This window comes from Lucilia sericata, unplaced genomic scaffold (genome assembly GCF_015586225.1).
Source record: "Lucilia sericata isolate MDLA Ls3-8-SP2 unplaced genomic scaffold, ASM1558622v1 Contig001231F_arrow, whole genome shotgun sequence".
NCBI classification, from domain to species: domain Eukaryota; kingdom Metazoa; phylum Arthropoda; class Insecta; order Diptera; family Calliphoridae; genus Lucilia; species Lucilia sericata.
In genome coordinates this window covers 1-24,721 of record NW_023995189.1, presented here as the reverse complement: position 1 = coordinate 24,721, position 24,721 = coordinate 1, and the positions used below count along the sequence as shown (strand labels likewise).

Here is a 24,721-nt window from a genome sequence, read left to right as displayed (position 1 = left end):
TGAATATGATGATGATGATACCGTTGATGCTGTTTTATATCTCTATACCTGCAAATTATTCAAAATGTTTTTGCATTGGTAGTGTGCAGTGGTTATGTATGGGTATAGGAATGTGTGTGAAATAATTTTCAATAAACCAGTGTAGCTGGTACAACAATATAAAATAGCCACAATTATGAATAAATTTTTGAACAGATATTGAAAGATTATTTTGCAAAATGTAAATAATTTTGTGGCTTTTTGGCAAAAAGTAATTTTATGATTTTATATTGTTTGTTATTTGATTATTTGTGATAATTTATAATGAGTTAAGTGAGAATAAAACCTGCAGAATTTGAATTTTAATTTCAATGGATTTTATTTTAAATAGTAAATAGAACTAAAATCACTTTGACAACGAGATTTTTAAATGAAAGTTGTTTGTTGTTAATTCCAAATATTAACACAGGTTTCAAAAACAGTTATGTCACTAAACATTTGAAAATACTTTCAAAATGTTCTGGGAAAAATAATTAAAAATAACCTTTTAAATCTGTACTTTAAGTTTAACTTTCTACTGAAATTCCCTTAAATCAACAAATTAATTTAAATCCCTTAACATATACAGACATTACTCCTTACCTATCCCCACATAATACCTGTGTATTTTCCCAAATTTCTGCAACGTTTTATACCGTTACGAAATTCCCCATAGAAATGTAAAAATTATAGTTTTATATCTTTACCATCTGGCCCCCATATACCCTTCTGAAGGTATGCTAACAGCCAACCAAACAACCATTTACTTTCATTATACTTAATGCTATAAATTGATTATGAAAACCAACATACAAAAACAACAACAACAAGAAAAATAGTATGCATACTTTAAAGGATACTATTATGATAAAATATGCAGTATAATTTAAGGAGCAACTTAAAGATATAATGTATTCTTTATGGTGCAAAAACAGCAACATTGTGGAATAAAAACTTACAGCAAGAAGCAAAAGTTAGTGAGAAAGAAATTTGTTGAATGAAAAAGTACACAGCACTGCATTTAATAAATGCATCAGATGAACTTTAATGTTGTTGCAAGTATAAATTGTGAAAATAAACATTAAAGTTGTGGTGGGAGGGGCAGGTGATAGCTGTTTTGCTGCAAGATTGCAGAGTAATATATAGTCTAGTCTATAGTCTAGTCTATAGTCTAGTCTATAGTCTAGTCTATAGTCTAGTCTATAGTCTAGTCTATAGTCTAGTCTATAGTCTAGTCTATAGTCTAGTCTATAGTCTAGTCTATAGTCTAGTCTATAGTCTAGTCTATAGTCTAGTCTATAGTCTAGTCTATAGTCTAGTCTATAGTCTAGTCTATAGTCTAGTCTATAGTCTAGTCTATAGTCTAGTCTATAGTCTAGTCTATAGTCTAGTCTATAGTCTAGTCTATAGTCTAGTCTATAGTCTAGTCTATAGTCTAGTCTATAGTCTAGTCTATAGTCTAGTCTATAGTCTAGTCTATAGTCTAGTCTATAGTCTAGTCTATAGTCTAGTCTATAGTCTAGTCTATAGTCTAGTCTATAGTCTAGTCTATAGTCTAGTCTATAGTCTAGTCTATAGTCTAGTCTATAGTCTAGTCTATAGTCTAGTCTAGTATGTCTAGTCATAGTCTAGTTAGGTCTAGCTATAGTCTAGTCTATAGTCTAGTCTAGCTTAGTTCTAGTCTAGTCATAGTCTAGGTCTATAGTCTAGTCTATAGTCTAGTCTATAGTCTAGTCTATAGTCTAGTCTAATAGTCTAGTCTATAGTCTAGTCTATAGTCTAGTCTATAGTCTAGTTCTATAGTCTAGTCTATAGTCTAGTCTATAGTCTAGGTCTATAGTTGGTCTAAGTCTAGCCTATAGTCTAGTCTATAGTCTAGTCTAGTCTAGTCTATAGTCTAGTCTATAGTCTAGTCTATAGTCTAGTCTATAGTCTAGTCTATAGTCTAGTCTATAGTCTAGTCCTATAGTCTAGTCTATAAGTCTAGTTATAGTCTAGTCTATGTCTAGTCTATAGTCTAGTCTATAGTCTAGTCTATAGTCTAGTCTATAGTCTAGTCTATAGTCTAGTCTATAGTCTAGTCTATAGTCTAGTCTATAGTCTAGTATATAGTCTAGTCTATAGTCTAGTCTATAGTCTAGTCTATAGTCTAGTCTATAGTCTAGTCTATAGTCTAGTCTATAGTCTAGTCTATAGTCTGTCTATAGTCTAGTCTATGTCTAGTCTATAGTCTAGTCTATAGTCTAGTCTATAGTCTAGTCTATAGTCTAGTCTATAGTCTAGTCTATAGTCTAGTCTATAGTCTAGTCTATAGTCTAGTCTATAGTCTAGTCTATAGTCTAGTCTATAGTCTAGTCTATAGTCTAGTCTAGTCTAGTCTAAAGTCTAGTCTATAGTCTAGTCTAAAGTCTGGTCTATAGTCTAGTCTAAAGTCTTGTATATAGTCTAGTCTATAGTCTAGTCTATAGTTTAGTCTATAGTTTAGTCTATAGTCTAGTCTATAGTCTATCCTATAGTCTAGTCTATAGTCTATAGTCTAACTAACTAACTAACTAACTAACTAACTAACTAACTAACTACTAACTAACTAACTAACTAAACTAACTAACTAACTAACTAACTAACTAACTAACTAACTAACTAACTAACTAACTAACTAACTACTAACTAACTAACTAACTAACTAACTAACTAACTAACTAACTAACTAACTAACTAACTAACTAACTAACTAACTAACTAACTAACTAACTAACTAACTAACTAACTACTAACTAACTAACTAACTAACTAACTAACTAACTAACTAACTAACTAACTAACTAACTAACTAACTAACTAACTAACTAACTAACTAACTAACTAACTAACTAACTAACTAACTAACTAACTAACTAACTAACTAACTAACTAACTAACTAACTAACTAACTAACTAACTAACTAACTAACTAACTAACTAACTAACTAACTAACTAACTAACTAACTACTAACTAACTAACTAACTAACTAACTAACTAACTAACTAACTAACTAACTAACTAACTAACTAACTAACTAACTAACTAACTAACTAACTAACTAACTAACTAACTAACTAACTAACTAACTAACTAACTAACTAACTAACTAACTAACTACTAACTAACTAACTAACTAACTAACTAACTAACTAACGAACTAACTAACTAACTAACTAACTAACTAACTAACTAACTAACTAACTAACTACTAACTAAACTAACTAACTAACTAACTACTAACTAACTAACTAACTAACTAACTAACTAATTATCTACTACCTAACTAACTAATCCAAAAGTGTTCTTTTCTGATTTTGTTTAATAACACGGTGTTCTAAACCTGTTATTCTTCAACTAGTTTAAACCATTTAATTAATTACTTAACTCTGACTAATGCTAGAATATTAATTTAAATATTATTTATTATGCGTTTCAAACATTTTATAAACTTGAAGCATATCTTTTCGTTGCCTCCGCAAATGACGCATAAACAATATGTCCAATTTCCCTTTTGTTTGTTTATTGGTTTTTAATTTTCAAAATTATAATTTATAAGTATCTAAAATAAATTTTTTCGACTAAAAAATGTCGGTTAAGATAAGCGACACCGTTATGAAAAAAGGAGCTAAAAAAGAATATTGAAAACAAGTAACAGTTCTAAGGGTAAAATCTTTTAAATCGGATCACAAACAACAAATTGCACAATTGTCCATGATACCCAAATATGTACATTTGAATCCGCCACTGATAGTTTGATTTGAATTTTTAAACAAATAATTTTAATAAATATTACATTCCATGTTTAAATAAATTTTGTCAACCAAGGGAGTGCTGTAACTGACAACACTGATGAATAATATAAACATAGAAGGTATGAGGGCCAACAAAGTAAATGAAGACCACTTGACGAATAATAAACATGTATTGGTTTGACACTTTGTATGTGCTTAAGTGTGTATTTGAGTGTTTTTGCTTTTTTGTTTTTTTTTTTTGTAATTCACAAACATTCTTAAATTTCTTTTCAATTCATTATTATGCAGACAAGCGGCTAGAATGTTTAATAATGTTGAGACTTCTGTTTTTTTAGGCCAATTAATGTTGCAAAGAACATACTAACATACTGTTGTATATATATGTAAATAAATTAGCTAAAGTTATATTTAATTATAATTCTAAAACATAACGCCATAAACTTAAGAGAGAGAGAGAGAGAGACAGAGAGAGGGAGAGAGAGGAGAGACTAGACTATAGACTAGACTATAGACTAGACTATAGACTAGACTATAGACTAGACTATAGACTAGACTATAGACTAGACTATAGACTAGACTATAGACTAGACTATAGACTAGACTATAGACTAGACTATAGACTAGACTATAGACTAGACTATAGACTAGACTATAGACTAGACTATAGACTAGACTATAGACTAGACTATAGAATAGACTATATACTAGACTATAGACTAGACTATAGACTAGACTATAGACTAGATTATAGACTAGACTATAGACTAGACTATAGACTAGACTATAGACTAGACTATAGACTAACTATAGACTAGACTATAGACTAGACTATAGACTAGACTATAGACTAGACTATAGACTAACTATAGACTAGACTATAGACTAGACTATAGACTAGACTATAGACTAGACTATAGACTAGACTATAGACTAGACTATAGACTAGACCATAGACTAGACTATAGACTAGACTATAGACTAGACTATAGACTAGACTATAGACTAGACTATAGACTAGACTATAGACTAGACTATAGACTAGACTATAGACTAGACTATAGACTAGACTATAGACTAGACTATAGTCCAGACTGTAGTCCAGACTGTAGTCCAGACTATAGTCCAGACTGTAGTCCAGACTATAGTTCAGCCTATAGTCTTGACTATAGTCCAGACTGTAGTCCAGACTATAGTCCAGACTGTAGTCCAGACTATAGTACAGACTCTAGTTCAGCCTATAGTCTAGACTATAGTCCAGATCTAGATCTAGTCTATAATCCAGACTACAGACTAGACTGTAGTCCAGACTATAGCCAATATTATATTAGAAACTATAGACAAGATTATATAGATATCAGAGATTAGACCGTAGACTATTGTACAAATTGTATTATAAACTAATCTATAGTCTGGTCTTATTCTGGAATTGTAGACTAGACTATAGACTAGACTATAGACTAGACTATAGACTAGACTATAGACTAGACTATAGACTAGACTATAGACTGGACTATAGACTAGACTAGACTATAGACTAGACTATAGACTAGACTATAGACTAGACTATAGACTAGACTATAGACTAGACTATAGACTAGACTATAGACTAGACTATGACTAGACTATAGACTAGACTATAGACTAGACTATAGACTAGACTATAGACTAGACTATAAACTAGAACTATAGACAGACTACTAGACTAGACTATAGACTAGACTATAGACTAGACTATAGACTAGACTATAGACTAGACTATAGACTAGACTATAGACTAGACTATAGACTAGACTATAGACTAGACTATAGACTAGACTATAGACTAGACTATAGACTAGACTATAGACTAGACTATAGACTAGACTATAGACTAGACTATAGACTAGACTATAGACTAGACTATAGACTAGACTATAGACTAGACTATAGACTAGACTATAGACTAGACTATAGACTAGACTATAGACTAGACTATAGACTAGACTATAGACTAGACTATAGACTAGACTATAGACTAGACTATAGACTAGACTATAGACTAGACTATAGACTAGACTAGACTAGACTATAGACTAGACTATAGACTAGACTATAGACTAGACTATAGACTAGACTATAGACTAGACTATAGACTAGACTATAGACTATAGACTAGACTAGAGACTAGACTAGACTAGACTAGACTAGACTAGACTAGACTAGACTAGACTAGACTAGACTAGACTAGACTAGACTAGACTAGACTAGACTAGACTAGACTAGACTAGACTAGACTAGACTAGACTAGACTAGACTAGACTAGACTAGACTAGACTAGACTAGACTAGACTAGACTAGACTAGACTAGACTAGACTAGACTAGACTAGACTAGACTAGACTAGACTAGACTAGACTAGACTAGACTAGACTAGACTAGACTAGACTAGACTAGACTAGACTAGACTAGACTAGACTAGACTAGACTAGACTAGACAGACTAGACTAGACTAGACTAGACTAGACTAGAATAGACTAGACTATAGACTTGAACTAAACTAGACTAGACTATAGTCCAGACTATAATTCAGCCTATAGTCCAGACTATAATTCAGCCTATAGTCCAGACTACAATTCAGCCTATAGTCCAGACTATAGTAACAGAATCTAGATCTAGTCTATATCCAGACTACAGACTAGACTGTAGTCCAAACTATAGTCCAGATCTAGATCTAGTCTATAATCCAGACTACAGACTAGACTGTAGTCCAGACTATAGACAATATTATATTAGAAACGATAGACAAGATTATATTAGAGACTAGACCGTTGATTATAGTACAAACTGTAGTATAGATTAATCTATAGTCTGGACTATAGTGTAATCTATAGTCTGTTCTTAGTCTGGAACTATAGTCTTGACTACTCCAGAGTGGCCTGGTATGGGTACCATGATGTAAACTATAGTGTTGCATGGACTACGGATAGCACAGACTATAGTCCTGACTGGGGTTCAGACTAGATTCCGAGAATTTTCTTACAATTACAACTCTTTCAATCACTTACCTTTTCAGTGTTCGTTTGAAAGTAATAAACCAAAACAAACATCCAGATAACACTAACAAATACAATCAATTTGACGTTGCGACGCATGATGATGATGATGATAACGATGATGTTAATGAATTTTGTTGCTGCTGATGTTGTTTACAATGATACTCTCTGCTGCTACTCTGCTAAAGACACGATGAAATTGTGTTGCTGATAAATATTTTTCGTTGGAATTTTATTTAGTTGGAATATAATTTTTACTGGCAGTTAAATATTTTTTTTTTCTTTTAAATTTTTATTAACACTTTAATTTAGATTTTCTAAAGAAATGAAAAAAATAGAGAGAGAGAAAGAAAAATTTGTATTAAAATTTTTGTGGCTTATATGTAATGCAATAAAAAAATAGTTTAATTTACTTAAATTTAGTTTAAAAATTTAACCAGAAACTAGTTTTTAAAAATAAATGTTTAAAGAAAATCACTGGGCTATAACTGATGAAACTCCGGGATCTGGGGTCTTCAGAAAATTATTTTCAAAGTGAGGGGTATAATTATTGGGTCATTTATTGCAATTCTTCACTTTAATAGAAATACTTTTCTAAGATTTCATCTATAAACCGAATATTTAAAACATTAACCTTTGACCTTTAGAATAAAAATGTCAATAGGAACTTGCAAAGGTTAACTTTATTGTATTTTGTTAAAAGTTTAGGTTTATTTTGTTTAACTTAAAACACTTTTTCATACTTTTTATGATTAAGTTTTCAACAAAAAAACCTCTTCATAAACTAAACTAAACTAAATTATCTCTTTTGTCTTCAATTCACTAGAGATTTTTCTTTATAATAAAAATAAAGAAAAAAATTGTATATGATTGATTGATTAAATTTTCTCTAAACACTATAAAGAAGAATAATATAAAGCAATAGAAAAAAATGAAACTTTAAAACATTGTTTATGAAGAACAAAGTATGCAATATATTTTCAACAAATAATATCCTAAGAGTATGCTATACTTTATAATACAAATTGAAATATAAATAAGAATTTAAATTTCAATAAAATATAAAATGATTTATTAAGGATAAAAAATGAGAGAAAAAAAAAACACAAAAAATCCTTGAATAAATACATTAAATTGTACGTGTGAAGATAACCAAAATAATATAGAAAAAAAAATTTTATTAAAAAGAAAAATGTTAAAGTTTTCCAAAATAAAGTTAAATTTTATAAATCGTAAGACTTCCAAACAAAATTTTACAAACTTTCTTAAAACCTTAGAATTAAAAATTTTGTTTATTAAACCATTAACATTACTTTATAGTTCTTCGTCCTTCAGAAGTTTGCTTTGAATACCGTTATTTCTAAGTAATAACTTCTTAGACTTCATATTACTATACATTTTCAATTACCCAGCACTTAAGCTGTTCATTAATTTACTTTTCTTTTCATTTATATAAAATCACTTTATTCCAGTTTTACTTGAAGCCCAAATGTATGCAATATTTTGTATTAATTTCACTTTCCCAAAAGTATTGAACAAATTAAATTTTATAAAGAGATGAAAGTAATTTGCTTTTCATAAGCAATTTGTCAGTTCATAATTTTCAAAAATAATATTTTCAAGTACTTGTCAGCTAGCTGTTGTCATTAAGTGGGCAGACAAAGTTTAATCTTTTTATGAGCAGTATAAGGAAATCATTTTAAGCTGACAGTTGATAGCCTATGCTTTATATTTTTGAGAAAATTGCTTAAAGATTAGACTGACGCATAGCTGTTAAGATAAGTGGTCAATAATTTTGTGTATAACATATACTATCGTCGCAATAAGTTTGTTATTCATTTTGCTATATCGCACAGACAATAGGCCAAGCTATAACTAGAACTGTAGACCAGACTATAGACCTTAAACAGAACTATAAACCATCGTCAAGACCATAGGACAGTCAATAACAAGACTAGACTAAAAACAGTATAGCCTAAAGTTTAGTCTATAATCTAGTCTATTCTATAGTCTAGTCTATAGTATAGTCTATAGTCTGGACTAGAGTCAAGTCTATAATCTAATCCATACTTTATTCTATAGTCGAGTCTATATATATAATAGAGTCTATAGCTTAGTCTATAGCTTAGTCTATAGTCAGTCTATTAGTCTATAGTCTAGTCTATAGTCTAGTCTATAGTCTAGTCTATAGTCTAGTCTATAGTCTAGTCTATAGTCTAGTCTATAGTCTAGTCTATAGTCTAGTCTATAGTCTATAGTCTAGTCTATAGTCTAGTCTATAGTCTAGTCTATAGTCTAGTCTATAGTCTAGTCTATAGTCTAGTCTATAGTCTAGTCTATAGTCTAGTCTATAGTCTAGTCTATAGTCTAGTCTATAGTCTAGTCTATAGTCTAGTCTATAGTCTAGTCTATAGTCTAGTCTATAGTCTAGTCTATAGTCTAGTCTATAGTCTAGTCTATAGTCTAGTCTATAGTCTAGTCTATAGTCTAGTCTATAGTCTAGTCTATAGTCTAGTCTATAGTCTAGTCTATAGTCTAGTCTATAGTCTAGTCTATAGTCTAGTCTATAGTCTAGTCTATAGTCTAGTCTATAGTCTAGTCTATAGTCTAGTCTATAGTCTAGTCTATAGTCTAGTCTATAGTCTAGTCTATAGTCTAGTCTATAGTCTAGTCTATAGTCTAGTCTATAGTCTAGTCTATAGTCTAGTCTATAGTCTAGTCTATAGTCTAGTCTATAGTCTAGTCTATAGTCTAGTCTATAGTCTAGTCTATAGTCTAGTCTATAGTCTAGTCTATAGTCTAGTCTATAGTCTAGTCTATAGTCTAGTCTATAGTCTAGTTTATAGTCTAGTCTATAGTCTAGTCTATAGTCTAGTCTATAGTCTAGTCTATAGTCTAGTCTATAGTCTAGTCTATATAGTCTAGTCTAGTCTATAGTCTAGTCTAGTCTAGTCTATCTATAGTCTAGTCTATAGTCTAGTCTATAGTCTAGTCTATAGTCTAGTCTATAGTCTAGTCTATAGTCTAGTCTATAGTCTAGTCTATAGTCTAGTCTATAGTCTAGTCTATAGTCTAGTCTATAGTCTAGTCTATAGTCTAGTCTATAGTCTAGTCTATAGTCTAGTCTATAGTCTAGTCTATAGTCTAGTCTATAGTCTAGTCTATAGTCTAGTCTATAGTCTAGTCTATAGTCTAGTCTATAGTCTAGTCTAGTCTATAGTCTAGTCTAGTCTAGTCTATAGTCTAGTCTAGTCTAGTCTATAGTCTAGTCTATAGTCTAGTCTATAGTCTAGTCTATAGTCTAGTCTATAGTCTAGTCTATAGTCTAGTCTATAGTCTAGTCTATAGTCTAGTCTATAGTCTAGTCTATAGTCTAGTCTATAGTTCTAGTCTATAGTCTAGTCTATAGTCTAAGTCTATAGTCTAGTCTATAGTCCTAGTCTATAGTCTAGTCTATAGTCTAGTCTATAGTCTAGTCTATAGTCTAGTCTATAGTCTAGTCTATAGTCTAGTCTATAGTCTAGTCTATAGTCTAGTCTATAGTCTAGTCTATAGTCTAGTCTATAGTCTAGTCTATAGTCTAGTCTATAGTCTAGTCTATAGTCTAGTCTATAGTCTAGTCTATAGTCTAGTCTATAGTCTAGTCTATAGTCTAGTCTATAGTCTAGTCTATAGTCTAGTCTATAGTCTAGTCTATAAGTCGTAGTCTATAGTCTAGTCTATAGTCTAAGTCTATTCTAGTCTATAGTCTAGTCTATAGTCTAGTCTATAGTCTAGTCTATAGTCTAGTCTATAGTCTAGTCTATAGTCTAGTCTATAGTCTAGTCTATAGTCTAGTCTATAGTCTAGTCTATAGTCTAGTCTATAGTCTAGTCTATAGTCTAGTCTATAGTCTAGTCTATAGTCTAGTCTATAGTCTAGTCTATAGTCTAGTCTATAGTCTAGTCTATAGTCTAGTCTATAGTCTAGTCTATAGTCTAGTCTATAGTCTAGTCTATAGTCTAGTCTATAGTCTAGTCTATAGTCTAGTCTATAGTCTAGTCTATAGTCTAGTCTAGTCTAGTCTATAGTCTAGTCTATAGTCTAGTCTATAGTCTAGTCTATAGTCTAGTCTATAGTCTAGTCTATAGTCTAGTCTATAGTCTAGTCTATAGTCTAGTCTAAGTCTAGTCTATAGTCTAGTCTATAGTCTAGTCTATAGTCTAGTCTATAGTCTAGTCTATAGTCTAGTCTATAGTCTAGTCTATAGTCTAGTCTATAGTCTAGTCTATAGTCTAGTCTATAGTCTAGTCTATAGTCTAGTCTATAGTCTAGTCTATAGTCTAGTCTATAGTCTAGTCTATAGTCTAGTCTATAGTCTAGTCTATAGTCTAGTCTATAGTCTAGTCTATAGTCTAGTCTATAGTCTAGTCTATAGTCTAGTCTATAGTCTAGTCTATAGTCTAGTCTATAGTCTAGTCTATAGTCTAGTCTATAGTCTAGTCTATAGTCTAGTCTATAGTCTAGTCTATAGTCTAGTCTATAGTCTAGTCTATAGTCTAGTCTATAGTCTAGTCTATAGTCTAGTCTATAGTCTAGTCTATATCTAGTCTATAGTCTAGTCTATAGTCTAGTCTATAGTCTAGTCTATAGTCTAGTCTATAGTCTAGTCTATAGTCTAGTCTATAGTCTAGTCTATAGTCTAGTCTATAGTCTAGTCTATAGTCTAGTCTATAGTCTAGTCTATAGTCTAGTCTATAGTCTAGTCTATAGTCTAGTCTATAGTCTAGTCTATATAGTCAGTCTATTCCTAGTCTATAGTTATCTAGTAGTCTATAGTCTAGTCTAGTATCTAGGTCTATAGTCTAGTCTATAGTCTAGTCTATAGTCTAGTTCTATAGGTCCTAGTCTATAGTCTAGTCTATAGTCTAGTCTATAGTCTAGTCTATAGTCTAGTCTATAGTCTAGTCTATAGTCTAGTCTATAGTCTAGTCTATACGTCTAGTCTATAAGCCTAGTCTATAGTCTAGTCTTTATAGTCTAGTCTATAGTCTAGTCTATAGTCTAGTCTATAGTCTAGTCTATAGTCTAGTCTATAGTCTAGTCTATAGTCTAGTCGATAGTCTAGTCTATAGTCTAGTCTATAGTCTAGTCTATAGTCTAAGTCTCTAGTCTGTCTATAGTCTAGTCTATAGTCTAGTCTATAGTCTAGTCTATAGTCTAGTCTATAGTCTAGTCTATAGTCTAGTCTATAGTCTAGTCTATAGTCTAGTCTATAGTCTAGTCTATAGTCTAGTCTATAGTCTAGTCTATAGTTCTAGTCTATGTCTAGTCTATAGTCTAGTCTATAGTCTAGTCTATAGTCTAGTCTATAGTCTAGTCTATAGTCTAGTCTATAGTCTAGTCTATAGTCTAGTCTATAGTCTAGTCTATAGTCTAGTCTATAGTCTAGTCTATAGTCTAGTCTATAGTCTAGTCTATAGTCTAGTCTATAGTCTAGTCTATAGTCTAGTCTATAGTCTAGTCTATAGTCTAGTCTATAGTCTAGTCTATAGTCTAGTCTAGTCTAGTCTATAGTCTAGTCTATAGTCTAGTCTATAGTCTAGTCTATAGTCTAGTCTATAGTCTAGTCTATAGTCTAGTCTATAGTCTAGTCTATAGTCTAGTCTATAGTCTAGTCTATAGTCTAGTCTATAGTCTAGTCTATAGTCTAGTCTATAGTCTAGTCTATAGTCTAGTCTATAGTCTAGTCTATAGTCTAGTCTATAGTCTAGTCTATAGTCTAGTCTATAGTCTAGTCTATAGTCTAGTCTATAGTCTAGTCTATAGTCTAGTCTATAATCTAGTCTATAGTCTAGTCTATAGTCTAGTCTATAGTCTAGTCTATAGTCTAGTCCATAGTCTAGTCTATAGTCTATAGTCTAGTCTAGTCTATAGTCTAGTCTATAGTCTAGTCTATAATCTAGTCTATAGTCTAGGCTATAGTCTAGTCTATAGTCTAGTCTATAGTCTAGTCTATAGTCTAGGCTATAGTCTAGTCTATAGTCTAGGCTATAGTCTAGTCTATAGTCTAGTCTATAGTCTAGTCTATAGTCTAGTCTATAGTCTAGTCTATAGTCTAGTCTATAGTCTAGTCTATAGTCTAGTCTATAGTCTAGTCTATAGTCTAGTCTATAGTCTAGTCTATAGTCTAGTCTATAGTCTAGTCTATAGTCTAGTAGTCTATAGTCTAGTCTATAGTCTAGTCTATAGTCTAGTCTATAGTCTAGTCTATAGTCTAGTCTATAGTCTAGTCTATAGTCTAGTCTATAGTCTAGTCTATAGTCTAGTCTATAGTCTAGTCTATAGTCTAGTCTATAGTCTAGTCTATAGTCTAGTCTATAGTCTAGTCTATAGTCTAGTCTATAGTCTAGTCTATAGTCTAGTCTATAGTCTAGTCTATAGTCTAGTCTATAGTCTAGTCTATAGTCTAGTCTATAGTCTAGTCTATAGTCTAGTCTATAGTCTAGTCTATAGTCTAGTCTATAGTCTAGTCTATAGTCTAGTCTATAGTCTAGTCTATAGTCTAGTCTATAGTCTAGTCTATAGTCTAGTCTATAGTCTAGTCTATAGTCTAGTCTATAGTCTAGTCTATAGTCTAGTCTATAGTCTAGTCTATAGTCTAGTCTATAGTCTAGTCTATAGTCTAGTCTATAGTCTAGTCTATAGTCTAGTCTATAGTCTAGTCTATAGTCTAGTCTATAGTCTAGTCTATAGTCTAGTCTATAGTCTAGTCTATAGTCTAGTCTATAGTCTAGTCTATAGTCTAGTCTATAGTCTAGTCTATAGTCTAGTCTATAGTCTAGTCTATAGTCTAGTCTATAGTCTAGTCTATAGTCTAGTCTATAGTCTAGTCTAGTCTAGTCTATAGTCTAGTCTATAGTCTAGTCTATAGTCTAGTCTATAGTCTAGTCTATAGTCTAGTCTATAGTCTAGTCTATAGTCTAGTCTATAGTCTAGTCTATAGTCTAGTCTATAGTCTAGTCTATAGTCTAGTCTATAGTCTAGTCTATAGTCTAGTCTATAGTCTAGTCTATAGTCTAGTCTATAGTCTAGTCTATAGTCTAGTCTATAGTCTAGTCTATAGTCTAGTCTATAGTCTAGTCTATAGTCTAGTCTATAGTCTAGTCTATAGTCTAGTCTATAGTCTAGTCTATAGTCTAGTCTATAGTCTAGTCTATAGTCTAGTCTATAGTCTAGTCTATAGTCTAGTCTATAGTCTAGTCTATAGTCTAGTCTATAGTCTAGTCTATAGTCTAGTCCATAGTCTAGTCTATAGTCTAGTCCATAGTCTAGTCTATAGTCTAGTCCATAGTCTAGTCTATAGTCTAGTCTATAGTCTAGTCTATAGTCTAGACTATAGACTAGACTATAGTCTAGTCTATAGTCTAGTCTATAGTCTAGTCTAGTCTATTCTATAGTCTAGTCTATAGTCTAGTCTATAGTCTAGTCCTATAGTCTAGTCTATAGTCTAGTCTATAGTCTAGTCTATAGCCTAGTCTATAGCCTAGTCTATAGTCTAATCTATAGTCTAGTCTATAGTCTAGTCTATAGCCTAGTCTATAGCCTAGTCTATAGTCTAATCACTAGTCTAGTCTATAGTCTAGTCTATAGTCTAGTCTATAGTCTAGTCTATAGTCTAGTCTATAGTCTAGTCTATAGTCTAGTCTATAGTCTAGTCTATAGTCTAGTCTATAGTCTAGTCTATAGTCTAGTCTATAGTCTAGTCTATAGTCTAGTCTATAGTCTAGTCTATAGTCTAGTCTATAGTCTAGTCTATAGTCTCGTCTATAGTCTAGTCTTTAGTCTAGTCTTTAGTCTAGTCTATAGTCTAGTTTATAGTCTAGTTATAGTCTAGTCTATAGTCTAGTCTATAGTCTAGTCTATAGTCTAGTCTTTAGTCTAGTCTATAGTCTAGTCTATAGTCTAGTTTATAGTCTAGTCTATAGTCTAATTTATAGTCTAGTCTATAGTCTAGTCTATAGTCTAGTTTATAGTCTAGTCTATAGTCTAGTCTATAGTCTAGTCTATAGGCTAGTATATAGTCTATAGTCTAGTATATAGTCTAGTCTATTGTCTAGTCTGTAGTCTAGTCTGTAGTCTAGTCTATAGTCTAGTCTATAGTCTAGTCTATAGTCTAGTCTATAGTCTAGTCTATAGTCTAGTCTATAGTCTAGTCTATAGTATAGTCTATAGTCTAGTCTATAGTCTAGTCTATAGTCTAGTCTATAGTCTAGTCTAGTGTATGGTCCTATCTATGGTCTAATACTAGTTTATCATCAAGTCCAATTTACCAAAATACAAAAATTCATTCTTCAACGATTTATCTTAAATTTCAAGGATTAATATTCAAGGGAGTTTTGGGTTTGTGGGCCCACTGTGCAGCTAGAATTTGTTTCATTACTAATTGTAGAATTATTTATATTATGTACTTTGTAAACACAAATAATTATTTCCTTAAAAATGTTTATTTAGTTTCACTTTCAACACATAATTACATATTTTCAAAAATTCCAACACTTTGTCACCCATTCTAAAAATAGACAAAAATTCCACTTCAAACTGTTATTTTGTTAAAAATTGTTTTTATAATTTATTTATTTTTTATTTTATAATTTCTTCTGACACAACATGCGCGAAATAAATTTTTCGAGTTTTTCTTCAAGTTTATATAAATATAAAGAAGAAGCAACATTGAGATTTGTTTTCTGTTTTAAATAAACAATTTTTATTTTTAATTCAATTGTTAAATTATGAAAACACACACAGATACGCAGCACTTGTAATTAAAATTGTTTGCGCTATTTTTCATGTTTTTTTTTTAATTATTTCGAATGGCAACAAAAATCTTGAACATGATTTGAAATTAAACATTTAGTTCAATATTTTCTTGTTATTTACACACAAACACACACATTATTTACCCCAAAAAAGAAAAAATAACAATATTTTATTAAAAAGAAAAAAAACAATTATTCTCTGGTAAACAATCTGATGCGCTTTCTTAAAATATAGAAAAAAAAAGTTTAACAAAATTTTCATAGTTAGACAGACACACATACACATGTTTTGACGTAGTATGTACTTAATTTTATTTGATAAGATTAGATAAAAAAATGAAAATATTTAAGAAAGATATTATTATTTTAAGGTTTTATGATTAAAAATAAATTTTATGAAATTTATTAAATATTTAGGTTGAAGTATTAATAATTGAAAGTTATTGGAATGAAAGCTATTAGAAATTTGGATTAGAATTGATAAAGTTTTATGATTTTTTACATTTCTTATTTTTTCCCCTCCTGCTTTATTTCCTACACACAATTTTCCATTCTTGATTTTGGCAATAACAAAACGATTATAACACACAACTTCATATGCAACATGTTGTTCAGGCTCTGTTTTGGGGTTTTATAAGCAACTAAACTTAGTACAAGAACAACATTTACCATATAAAGCTATATGTTGTTGTTGTTTTTTTCTTTTTGTCAAAGCATGCACAAAATTGCAAATTTTTTGAGAAAACTTTCAGCGGTTATATCGGATATATGCTCATATCTCCATTATTTATGGACCGATTTTGCTGATTTTAATAGGAAACTTCCCGCAAGCATGTCTGATAGATTTATAGAAAATCCGGATATCTGGGGTCTTCAGAAAATTGATTTCAACATACAGACCGACGGACATGGCTAAATCGACTCTGTAATCTATAAGGACTGGGAATGTATATCTATAAGGTCGGAAAATTATATTGTAGAAAGGTCTTTCGATTATATATCTTTCGATATACATACACATATTTTATAGGATCCGAAATATATTCAAAATTCTACAAAATTTATGATTTTATTTTAGAATTTAGCCCCTAACTCCATTAGTATGAAACGATTTTATTGATTTTCAACAACAAAACTTCTCGAAAGCCTATCTATAGAATTTTTAAAGATTTGGATCTCAAAGTTATCGGGGTTCCTTAGAAAATTGTTTTCAACAAACACACCAATCAAAAGGTCGAAATCGCTAAATCATTTTTGATGTCTGGATTGACAAACTTTTTTAGTTATATCGACGTTTAAGACCCGGCATGGAAAATTGAGAGATTTTGAAATGGTACTTAACTCAAGCCGAGAATGTATAAACTTTCTCCCTGAGTTCCTCTAAGTGCGATCGAGCATTTTTTTTTTTTTCTTATGTTATAGTGAAAACAACAAAACAATTTTCAGAACGTTGGTTCATTTTGGATTAAAAATATCTCTACCCGGGAAAAGTTGTATTGTTCGAGAGTTATATATGTATGTAGTATATTAAAAACCTGTACTCATTCTAGCTTAGTTCAAAATTATCACCTTCGAAACTGGTTTTTTGAATGGTTATGAAAATGACATTTGTTCTATAGAATGCTTTGGAACTAGTTCTTGTCTAGTCAGTAATCTCCGAACTAGTTCTAAAGGTGCTTTACTATTCTAAAGGTTGGAGCTACATTAAATCCGGATCTGGAATCTCAGAATTTCTCCATCACATTCACATTTTCAGTTAGAGTGTCATGAAGATTAAAAAACAACCTTGATTTTGTTTGATATGTTATAATTTATCTGAAAGACCAAACTTCGACTTTTAGGTTTAACCTTACTAATACGTCTATATGTATATAGTGAATCTTTATATATAGCGAAGACGATTAATGATGTTCATCTGTCAGTATGTTTATTGAAAACAATTTTCTAAAGATCTCAGATATCTTTGGGATCCAAATCTTGAATAATTTTATTAAGCATACTTTCAAGAAGTTCAGTTTCAAAATCAGCGCTAATCGATCTATAAATAAAAGAGAAATGAGCCATGATCTTTCTAAAATTTTAATATATAATTCAGATGCTATATTCTACATACATAAGAATAATTACATAAACAATATGTATATCAAATGAAAGATATGCGAAAGACCTATCATCTGATCAACTATAGAACCTTACTATGACACACAGTGGTATAGGAAAAAAAAAAGAGGGAAATAATTCGGTAACTTCTAAACGGTTAATCCGATTTTAATGAAATTTGGTATGCACAAAGAGGAGGTGTTGTCGAGTTTAGGTTTTGAATTTGGACCTTATAGGCCAACCAGGGGCCCGGCGGGGGGTCCTCAAATTAGGACACCTCGGCTATGTTAAATTTTTAAAACGATCCTATTTCTTCATTTGAGTTCCGATTTAAAAAAAATTTCGTATATAGAATCTCCTCATCGAGCACTATAAAAAATGTCGTAGCAGTAAATTATCTCTTATAGTTTAGGAGATATTCGCATTTGAATATTAAAATTTTAAAATTTTTACCGTCCTTACTTTAGTTTTTTTGACAATAGCAGGTCCAAATATTTCCGATTTTCGCCATTTTTTTTTATTTGCTTAACAACAAGTTTATATACCAAGCAGTGAAAGAATTATGTAAAATCATGACTGAGTCCAAAGTTATAGGCATTTAAATTTAAAAAATTAAAAAAAGGCGATTTTTTGTCATTTTTTGGGAAAAAAAGTATCTTTTCTTTTTAAGTTATCTAAAAGTTTCTAAGAAGATTGTATATAGAATTTATACTTTTTGGAAAGCTGACTTTACATAAAATACGATAAATGAAACAAAACCTAAAAATTTTTGATACCGAGGGGACCAGGTCCATCCAAAAAAACCCTATTTTTTATGGAAAATTAAATTTTGAGCAAAAATTCTCAAATCGCATAGTCGATATCAAATTATAGTGACCTGTTTTATATGACCCAATAAGTTCTTAATCATTTTGTAACGGGTTTCGATAACCCCGCCCCTGCACAGTGGTATAGGAAAAAAAAAGAGGGAAATAATTCGGTAACTTCTAAACGGTTAATCCGATTTTAATGAAATTTGGTATGCACAAAGAGGAGGTGTTGTCGAGTTTAGGTTTTGAATTTGGACCTTATAGGCCAACCAGGGGCCCGGCGGGGGGTCCTCAAATTAGGACACCTCGGCTATGTTAAATTTTTAAAACGATCCTATTTCTTCATTTGAGTTCCGATTTAAAAAAAATTTCGTATATAGAATCTCCTCATCGAGCACTATAAAAAATGTCGTCGTAGCAGTAAATTATCTCTTATAGTTTAGGAGATATTCGCATTTGAATATTAAAATTTTAAAATTTTTACCGTCCTTACTTTAGTTTTTTTGATAATAGCAGGTCCAAATATTTCCGATTTTCGCCATTTTTTTTTATTTGCTTAACAACAAGTTTATATACCAAGCAGTGAAAGAATTATGTAAAAATCATGACTGAGTCCAAAGTTATAGGCATTTAAATTTAAAAAATTAAAAAAAGGCGATTTTTTTGTCATTTTTTTGGGAAAAAAGTATCTTTTTCTTTTAAGTTATCTAAAAAGTTTCTAAGAAGATGTATATAGAATTTATACTTTTTGGAAAGCTGACTTTACATAAAATACGATAAATGAAACAAACCTAAAAATTTTTGATACCGAGGGGACCAGGTCCATCCAAAAAAAACCCTATTTTTATGGAAAATTAAATTTTGAGCAAAAATTCTCAAATCGCATAGTCGATATCAAATTATAGTGACCTGTTTATATGACCCAATAAGTTCTTAATCATTTTGTAACGGGTTTCGATAACCCCGCCCCTGCACAGTGGTATAGGAAAAAAAAAGAGGGAAATAATTCGGTAACTTCTAAACGGTTAATCCGATTTTAATGAAATTTGGTATGCACAAAGAGGAGGTGTTGTCGAGTTTAGGTTTTGAATTTGGACCTTATAGGCCAACCAGGGGCCCGGCGGGGGGTCCTCAAATTAGGACACCTCGGCTATGTTAAATTTTAAAACGATCCTATTTCTTCATTTGAGTTCCGATTTAAAAAAAATTTCGTATATAGAATCTCCTCATCGAGCACTATAAAAAATGTCGTCGTAGCAGTAAATTATCTCTTATAGTTTAGGAGATATTCGCATTTGAATATTAAAATTTTAAAATTTTTACCGTCCTTACTTAGTTTTTTTGATAATAGCAGGTCCAAATATTTCCGATTTTCGCCATTTTTTTTTTATTTGCTTAACAACAAGTTTATATACCAAGCAGTGAAAGAATTATGTAAAAATCATGACTGAGTCCAAAGTTATAGGCATTTAAATTTAAAAAATTAAAAAAAGGCGATTTTTTGTCATTTTTTTGGGAAAAAAGTATCTTTTTCTTTTTAAGTTATCTAAAAAGTTTCTAAGAAGATGTATATAGAATTTATACTTTTTGGAAAGCTGACTTTACATAAAATACGATAAATGAAACAAAACCTAAAAATTTTTGATACCGAGGGGACCAGGTCCATCCAAAAAAACCCTATTTTTTATGGAAAATTAAATTTTGAGCAAAAATTCTCAAATCGCATAGTCGATATCAAATTATAGTGACCTGTTTTATATGACCCAATAAGTTCTTAATCATTTTGTAACGGGTTTCGATAACCCCGCCCCTGTTATGGATATAATAGGCAAAAAACCAAAAAATCCCATTTTTGGGATTTTTTAAAACTTTTTTGGGAATTCCGGGATTTCTAATAAGAAAATTCGAAATTTTTATTTAATTTTGGATTTTGAGTAAAAAAATCTACCTAACTGTAAAATTTCATCAAAAAATATTCATAAATAAAATATTTATTGCAATTTGAAAAATTTGTATCTTCGCAAAAACTGAATAAAAAACATTTTTTAATTTTTTTTAAAAAAAGTATTCCGCGAATTTTTTAATTTTCAAAAATTATATACAGTTTTGAAAAATAGACAAAATTACCTTTCCATTGATATATAACATGCCTACCTAATGTTTTTTAAGTGACAAATTAATTAGGGAAAACTCAACATCTTTTAGAAAATTTGCCTAGCACTATTATTTTCATCCATAAGGTTAACTCTTAAATTTGTTACATATATGGATGAAAATAATAGTGCTAGGTAAATTTCTAAAAGATGTTGAGTTTTCCCTAATTAATTTGTCACTTAAAAAACATTAGGTAGGCATGTTATATATCAATGGAAAGGTAATTTTGTCTATTTTTCAAAACTGTATATAATTTTTGAAAATTAAAAAATTCGCGGAATACTTTTTTTAAAAAAAATTAAAAAATGTTTTTATTCAGTTTTTGCGAAGATACAAATTTTTCAAATTGCAATAAATATTTTATTTATGAATATTTTTTGATGAAATTTTACAGTTAGGTAGATTTTTTTACTCAAAATCCAAAATTAAATAAAAATTTCGAATTTTCTTATTAGAAATCCCGGAATTCCCAAAAAAGTTTTAAAAAATCCCAAAAATGGGATTTTTTGGTTTTTTGCCTATTATATCCATACCAGGGGCGGGGTTATCGAAACCCGTTACAAAATGATTAAGAACTTATTGGGTCATATAAAACAGGTCACTATAATTTGATATCGACTATGCGATTTGAGAATTTTTGCTCAAAATTTAATTTTCCATAAAAAATAGGGTTTTTTTGGATGGACCTGTTCCCCTCGGTATCAAAAATTTTTAGGTTTTGTTTCATTTATCGTATTTTATGTAATGTCAGCTTTCCAAAAAGTATAAATTCTATATACATCTTCTTAGAAACTTTTTAGATAACTTAAAAAGAAAAAGATACTTTTTTCCCAAAAAAATGACAAAAAATCGCCTTTTTTTAATTTTTTAAATTTAAATGCCTATAACTTTGGACTCAGTCATGATTTTTACATAATTCTTTCACTGCTTGGTATATAAACTTGTTGTTAAGCAAATAAAAAAAAAATGGCGAAAATCGGAAATATTTGGACCTGCTATTATCAAAAAAACTAAAGTAAGGACGGTAAAAATTTTAAAATTTTAATATTCAAATGCGAATATCTCCTAAACTATAAGAGATAATTTACTGCTACGACGACATTTTTTATAGTGCTCGATGAGGAGATTCTATATACGAAATTTTTTTTAAATCGGAACTCAAATGAAGAAATAGGATCGTTTTAAAAATTTAACATAGCCGAGGTGTCCTAATTTGAGGACCCCCCGCCGGGCCCCTGGTTGGCCTATAAGGTCCAAATTCAAAACCTAAACTCGACAACACCTCCTCTTTGTGCATACCAAATTTCATTAAAATCGGATTAACCGTTTAGAAGTTACCGAATTATTTCCCTCTTTTTTTTTTCCTATACCACTGTGTGACATCTATATACAATATATAGTCAATCTTATAGCTAAAGAAGACGATTTAATGATGTTAATCTGTCAGTATGTTTTTGAAACCAATTTTCTAAAGATCTCAGATATCTTTGGGATCCAAATCGAGAATAATTTTATTAAGCATACTTTCAAGAAGTTCAGTATTTAAAATCAGCAGATTTGGCTAATAAATAACAGAGATATGAGCCATATTCTGAGCAAAATCCATGACGGATGCCATTTTCTACATACTTTTGTATAAAAACATAAACAATATGTATATCGAAAAAAAGATACTTAAAAGACCTATCATCTGATCAACTATAAAACCTTACTATTACGTCCATATGTATAATATGAATCTTTAATGATGTTCATCTGTCTGTCAGTTTTTTGAAAACAATTTTCTTAAGATCCCAGATATCTTCGGTATAAAAATCTTGAATAATTTATTGAGAATACTTTCAAGACATTTTCTATTTCAAAATCAGCATAATCGGTGCATAAATTATAGAGATATGAGCCAAATTCTGAGCAAAACCATGATTTTTCTAAAATGTTTAATATATACTTCGGATGCTATGTTCTACAAACTTTTGTATAAAAACATAAACAATATGAATATCAAATGAAAGATATTCGAAAGACCTATCATCTGATCATCTACAGAACCTTACTATTACGTATATAATGAATCTTTATAGACAGCAAAGACGATTTAAAGATGTTCATCTGTCAGTATGTTTATTGAAAAGATCTCAGATATCTTTGGGATCCAAATCTTGAATAATTTTATTAAGCATATTTTCAAGAAGTTCAGTATTTCAAAATCAGCATAATCGGTCCATAAATAACAGAGATATGAGCAAATTCTGAACAAACCCATGATATTTCTAAAAATTTTTATATATGTAAATTCGGATGTTAAGTTCTACATAGTTTTGTATAAAAACATAAACAATATGTATATCAAATGAAAGATATTCGAAAGACCTATCATCTGATCAACTATAAACCTTACTATTACGTCCATATGTATATAATGTGAATCATTAATAATGTTCATCTGTCTGTCAGTTTTTTGAAAACAATTTTCTTAAGATCCCAGATATCTTCGGTATAAAAATCTTGAATAATTTTATTGAGAATACTTTCAAGACATTTTCTATTTCAAAATCAGCATAATCGGTGCATAAATAACAGAGATCTGAACAGAATTCTGAAGAAACTCACGATATTTCAAAAATTTTTTATATATATTTTGGATGCTATGTTCTACATACATATGGATAAGTTCATAAACAATATGTATATCATAAGAAAGATATTCGAAAGACCTTTCATTTGATATACATTTTGTCTAGAAAAAACTATAAGTTTTCGAGATATATATTAAAAAACATGTTTGGTTTTGGGTATATACTCATATTTTTAACATTTATACACAGAATTTTAAAAATTTTCATCATAGCACTTTTTTTAAAATTGGAAGAGGGCTCCTTTTTGAACATATTGATGCCCTTGCTTTCGGAAATCAAACGAATTTTTAAATATTTTTTTTTTAATTTTTTTCAACAAAAATTTTTAATTATTGTTTTTTATATTAACTGAACAAAACTTAATTATAAACTTTTAATTGCATCAATTAAATATTTATTTCAAACAACCGCACATTTTACGATTATAAACAATTACAATTAAGTATTTTTTTCACTAATTTGTGTAAATTAAATTAAAATTCCATTTACCAATTTGTAACACTTTATTTGTACAACAAAAGACAAATCGGTACCGTTTAAACGTTTTTTTTTTTTTGGATTTTCTTTATATTCTTTTTATTTAATTTTCTAAATTTAAGCCGATAACACAACAACAGTTGCTTAGGCCAATTACAGCGACTGTTGCTGTGTATTTTTAATCAAAGTTAAATTTGTTTTGTTAAATTCACGCGCGCTTTAAAATCAAACAGACAAGAAAGACAAAAATTTCTTAAACGAAAATTTTCAAAAATTTCGAGCGACCGTTAAACCGTACACGACAAATACTAACGTACAAATAGCCAAAATTTTAAAGTTTACATATGTTTTATCTGCTGCTGCTATAGCAGTTGCAGCAGCACAGCTCTGCTAGTCTTAAATATTTATCTACATACCACTCGCCAGCAGCAACAACAACAACAACAATTTGAAAAAAGTATCTAATAATTTATACTACATATAAAAATATAACTTCAATGAATGAATTGTTTTTGGTTTGACTTTTTGGTCTACTGCGCTTGTATAAGAGTTTAATGAAATTAAAATATTACTCTCTTTCTTTATAAAATTCTCTTTGTGTATTTCATACTAATTTACTGGCAACATGTTGTGTTTTGTTTGATAGCTGTTTAAGTTAGCTGATGGTTGAAAAGGGGGGACTACTACATACATTTTAACCTTTTTTGTTTTTTGTTGTTTTCCTTATTGTTCAGGTTTTTGTTTACATTTTTCTATGCCCACTAAACACGTGCTAAGTTGCAACAGTAATGTCACCGTTGCTGTTTTGGTCTTGGCTTGTTTGGTCTACAACAGCTAGCAGTAGCAGCGGCAGTTAATGTAAATTTTTGATTGGCTATTTTATCTGCATACATGTTTTTTGTTGTTTTTTTCTTCAAAGGCCA

At 30.2% G+C, this 24,721-nt stretch overlaps 1 protein-coding gene across 1 annotated transcript in view; it reads right to left on the bottom strand.

The window, feature by feature from the left end:
* LOC119610565 (polypeptide N-acetylgalactosaminyltransferase 2) overlaps window positions 1-24,103 on the bottom strand; it is a gene marked incomplete at its 3' end in the record, with an annotated part of 150,478 nt that extends 126,375 nt beyond the window's left edge. Inside the window, exons 1-2 of the mRNA XM_037965835.1 lie at window positions 23,811-24,103; window positions 6,837-7,141 (exon numbers count right to left, since the gene is read on the bottom strand). Of these exons, the coding sequence (XP_037821763.1) occupies window positions 6,837-6,923 (87 nt within the window). The remainder of the gene's footprint in view (window positions 1-6,836; window positions 7,142-23,810) is intronic.
* Window positions 24,104-24,721: the final 618 nt, after the last annotated feature.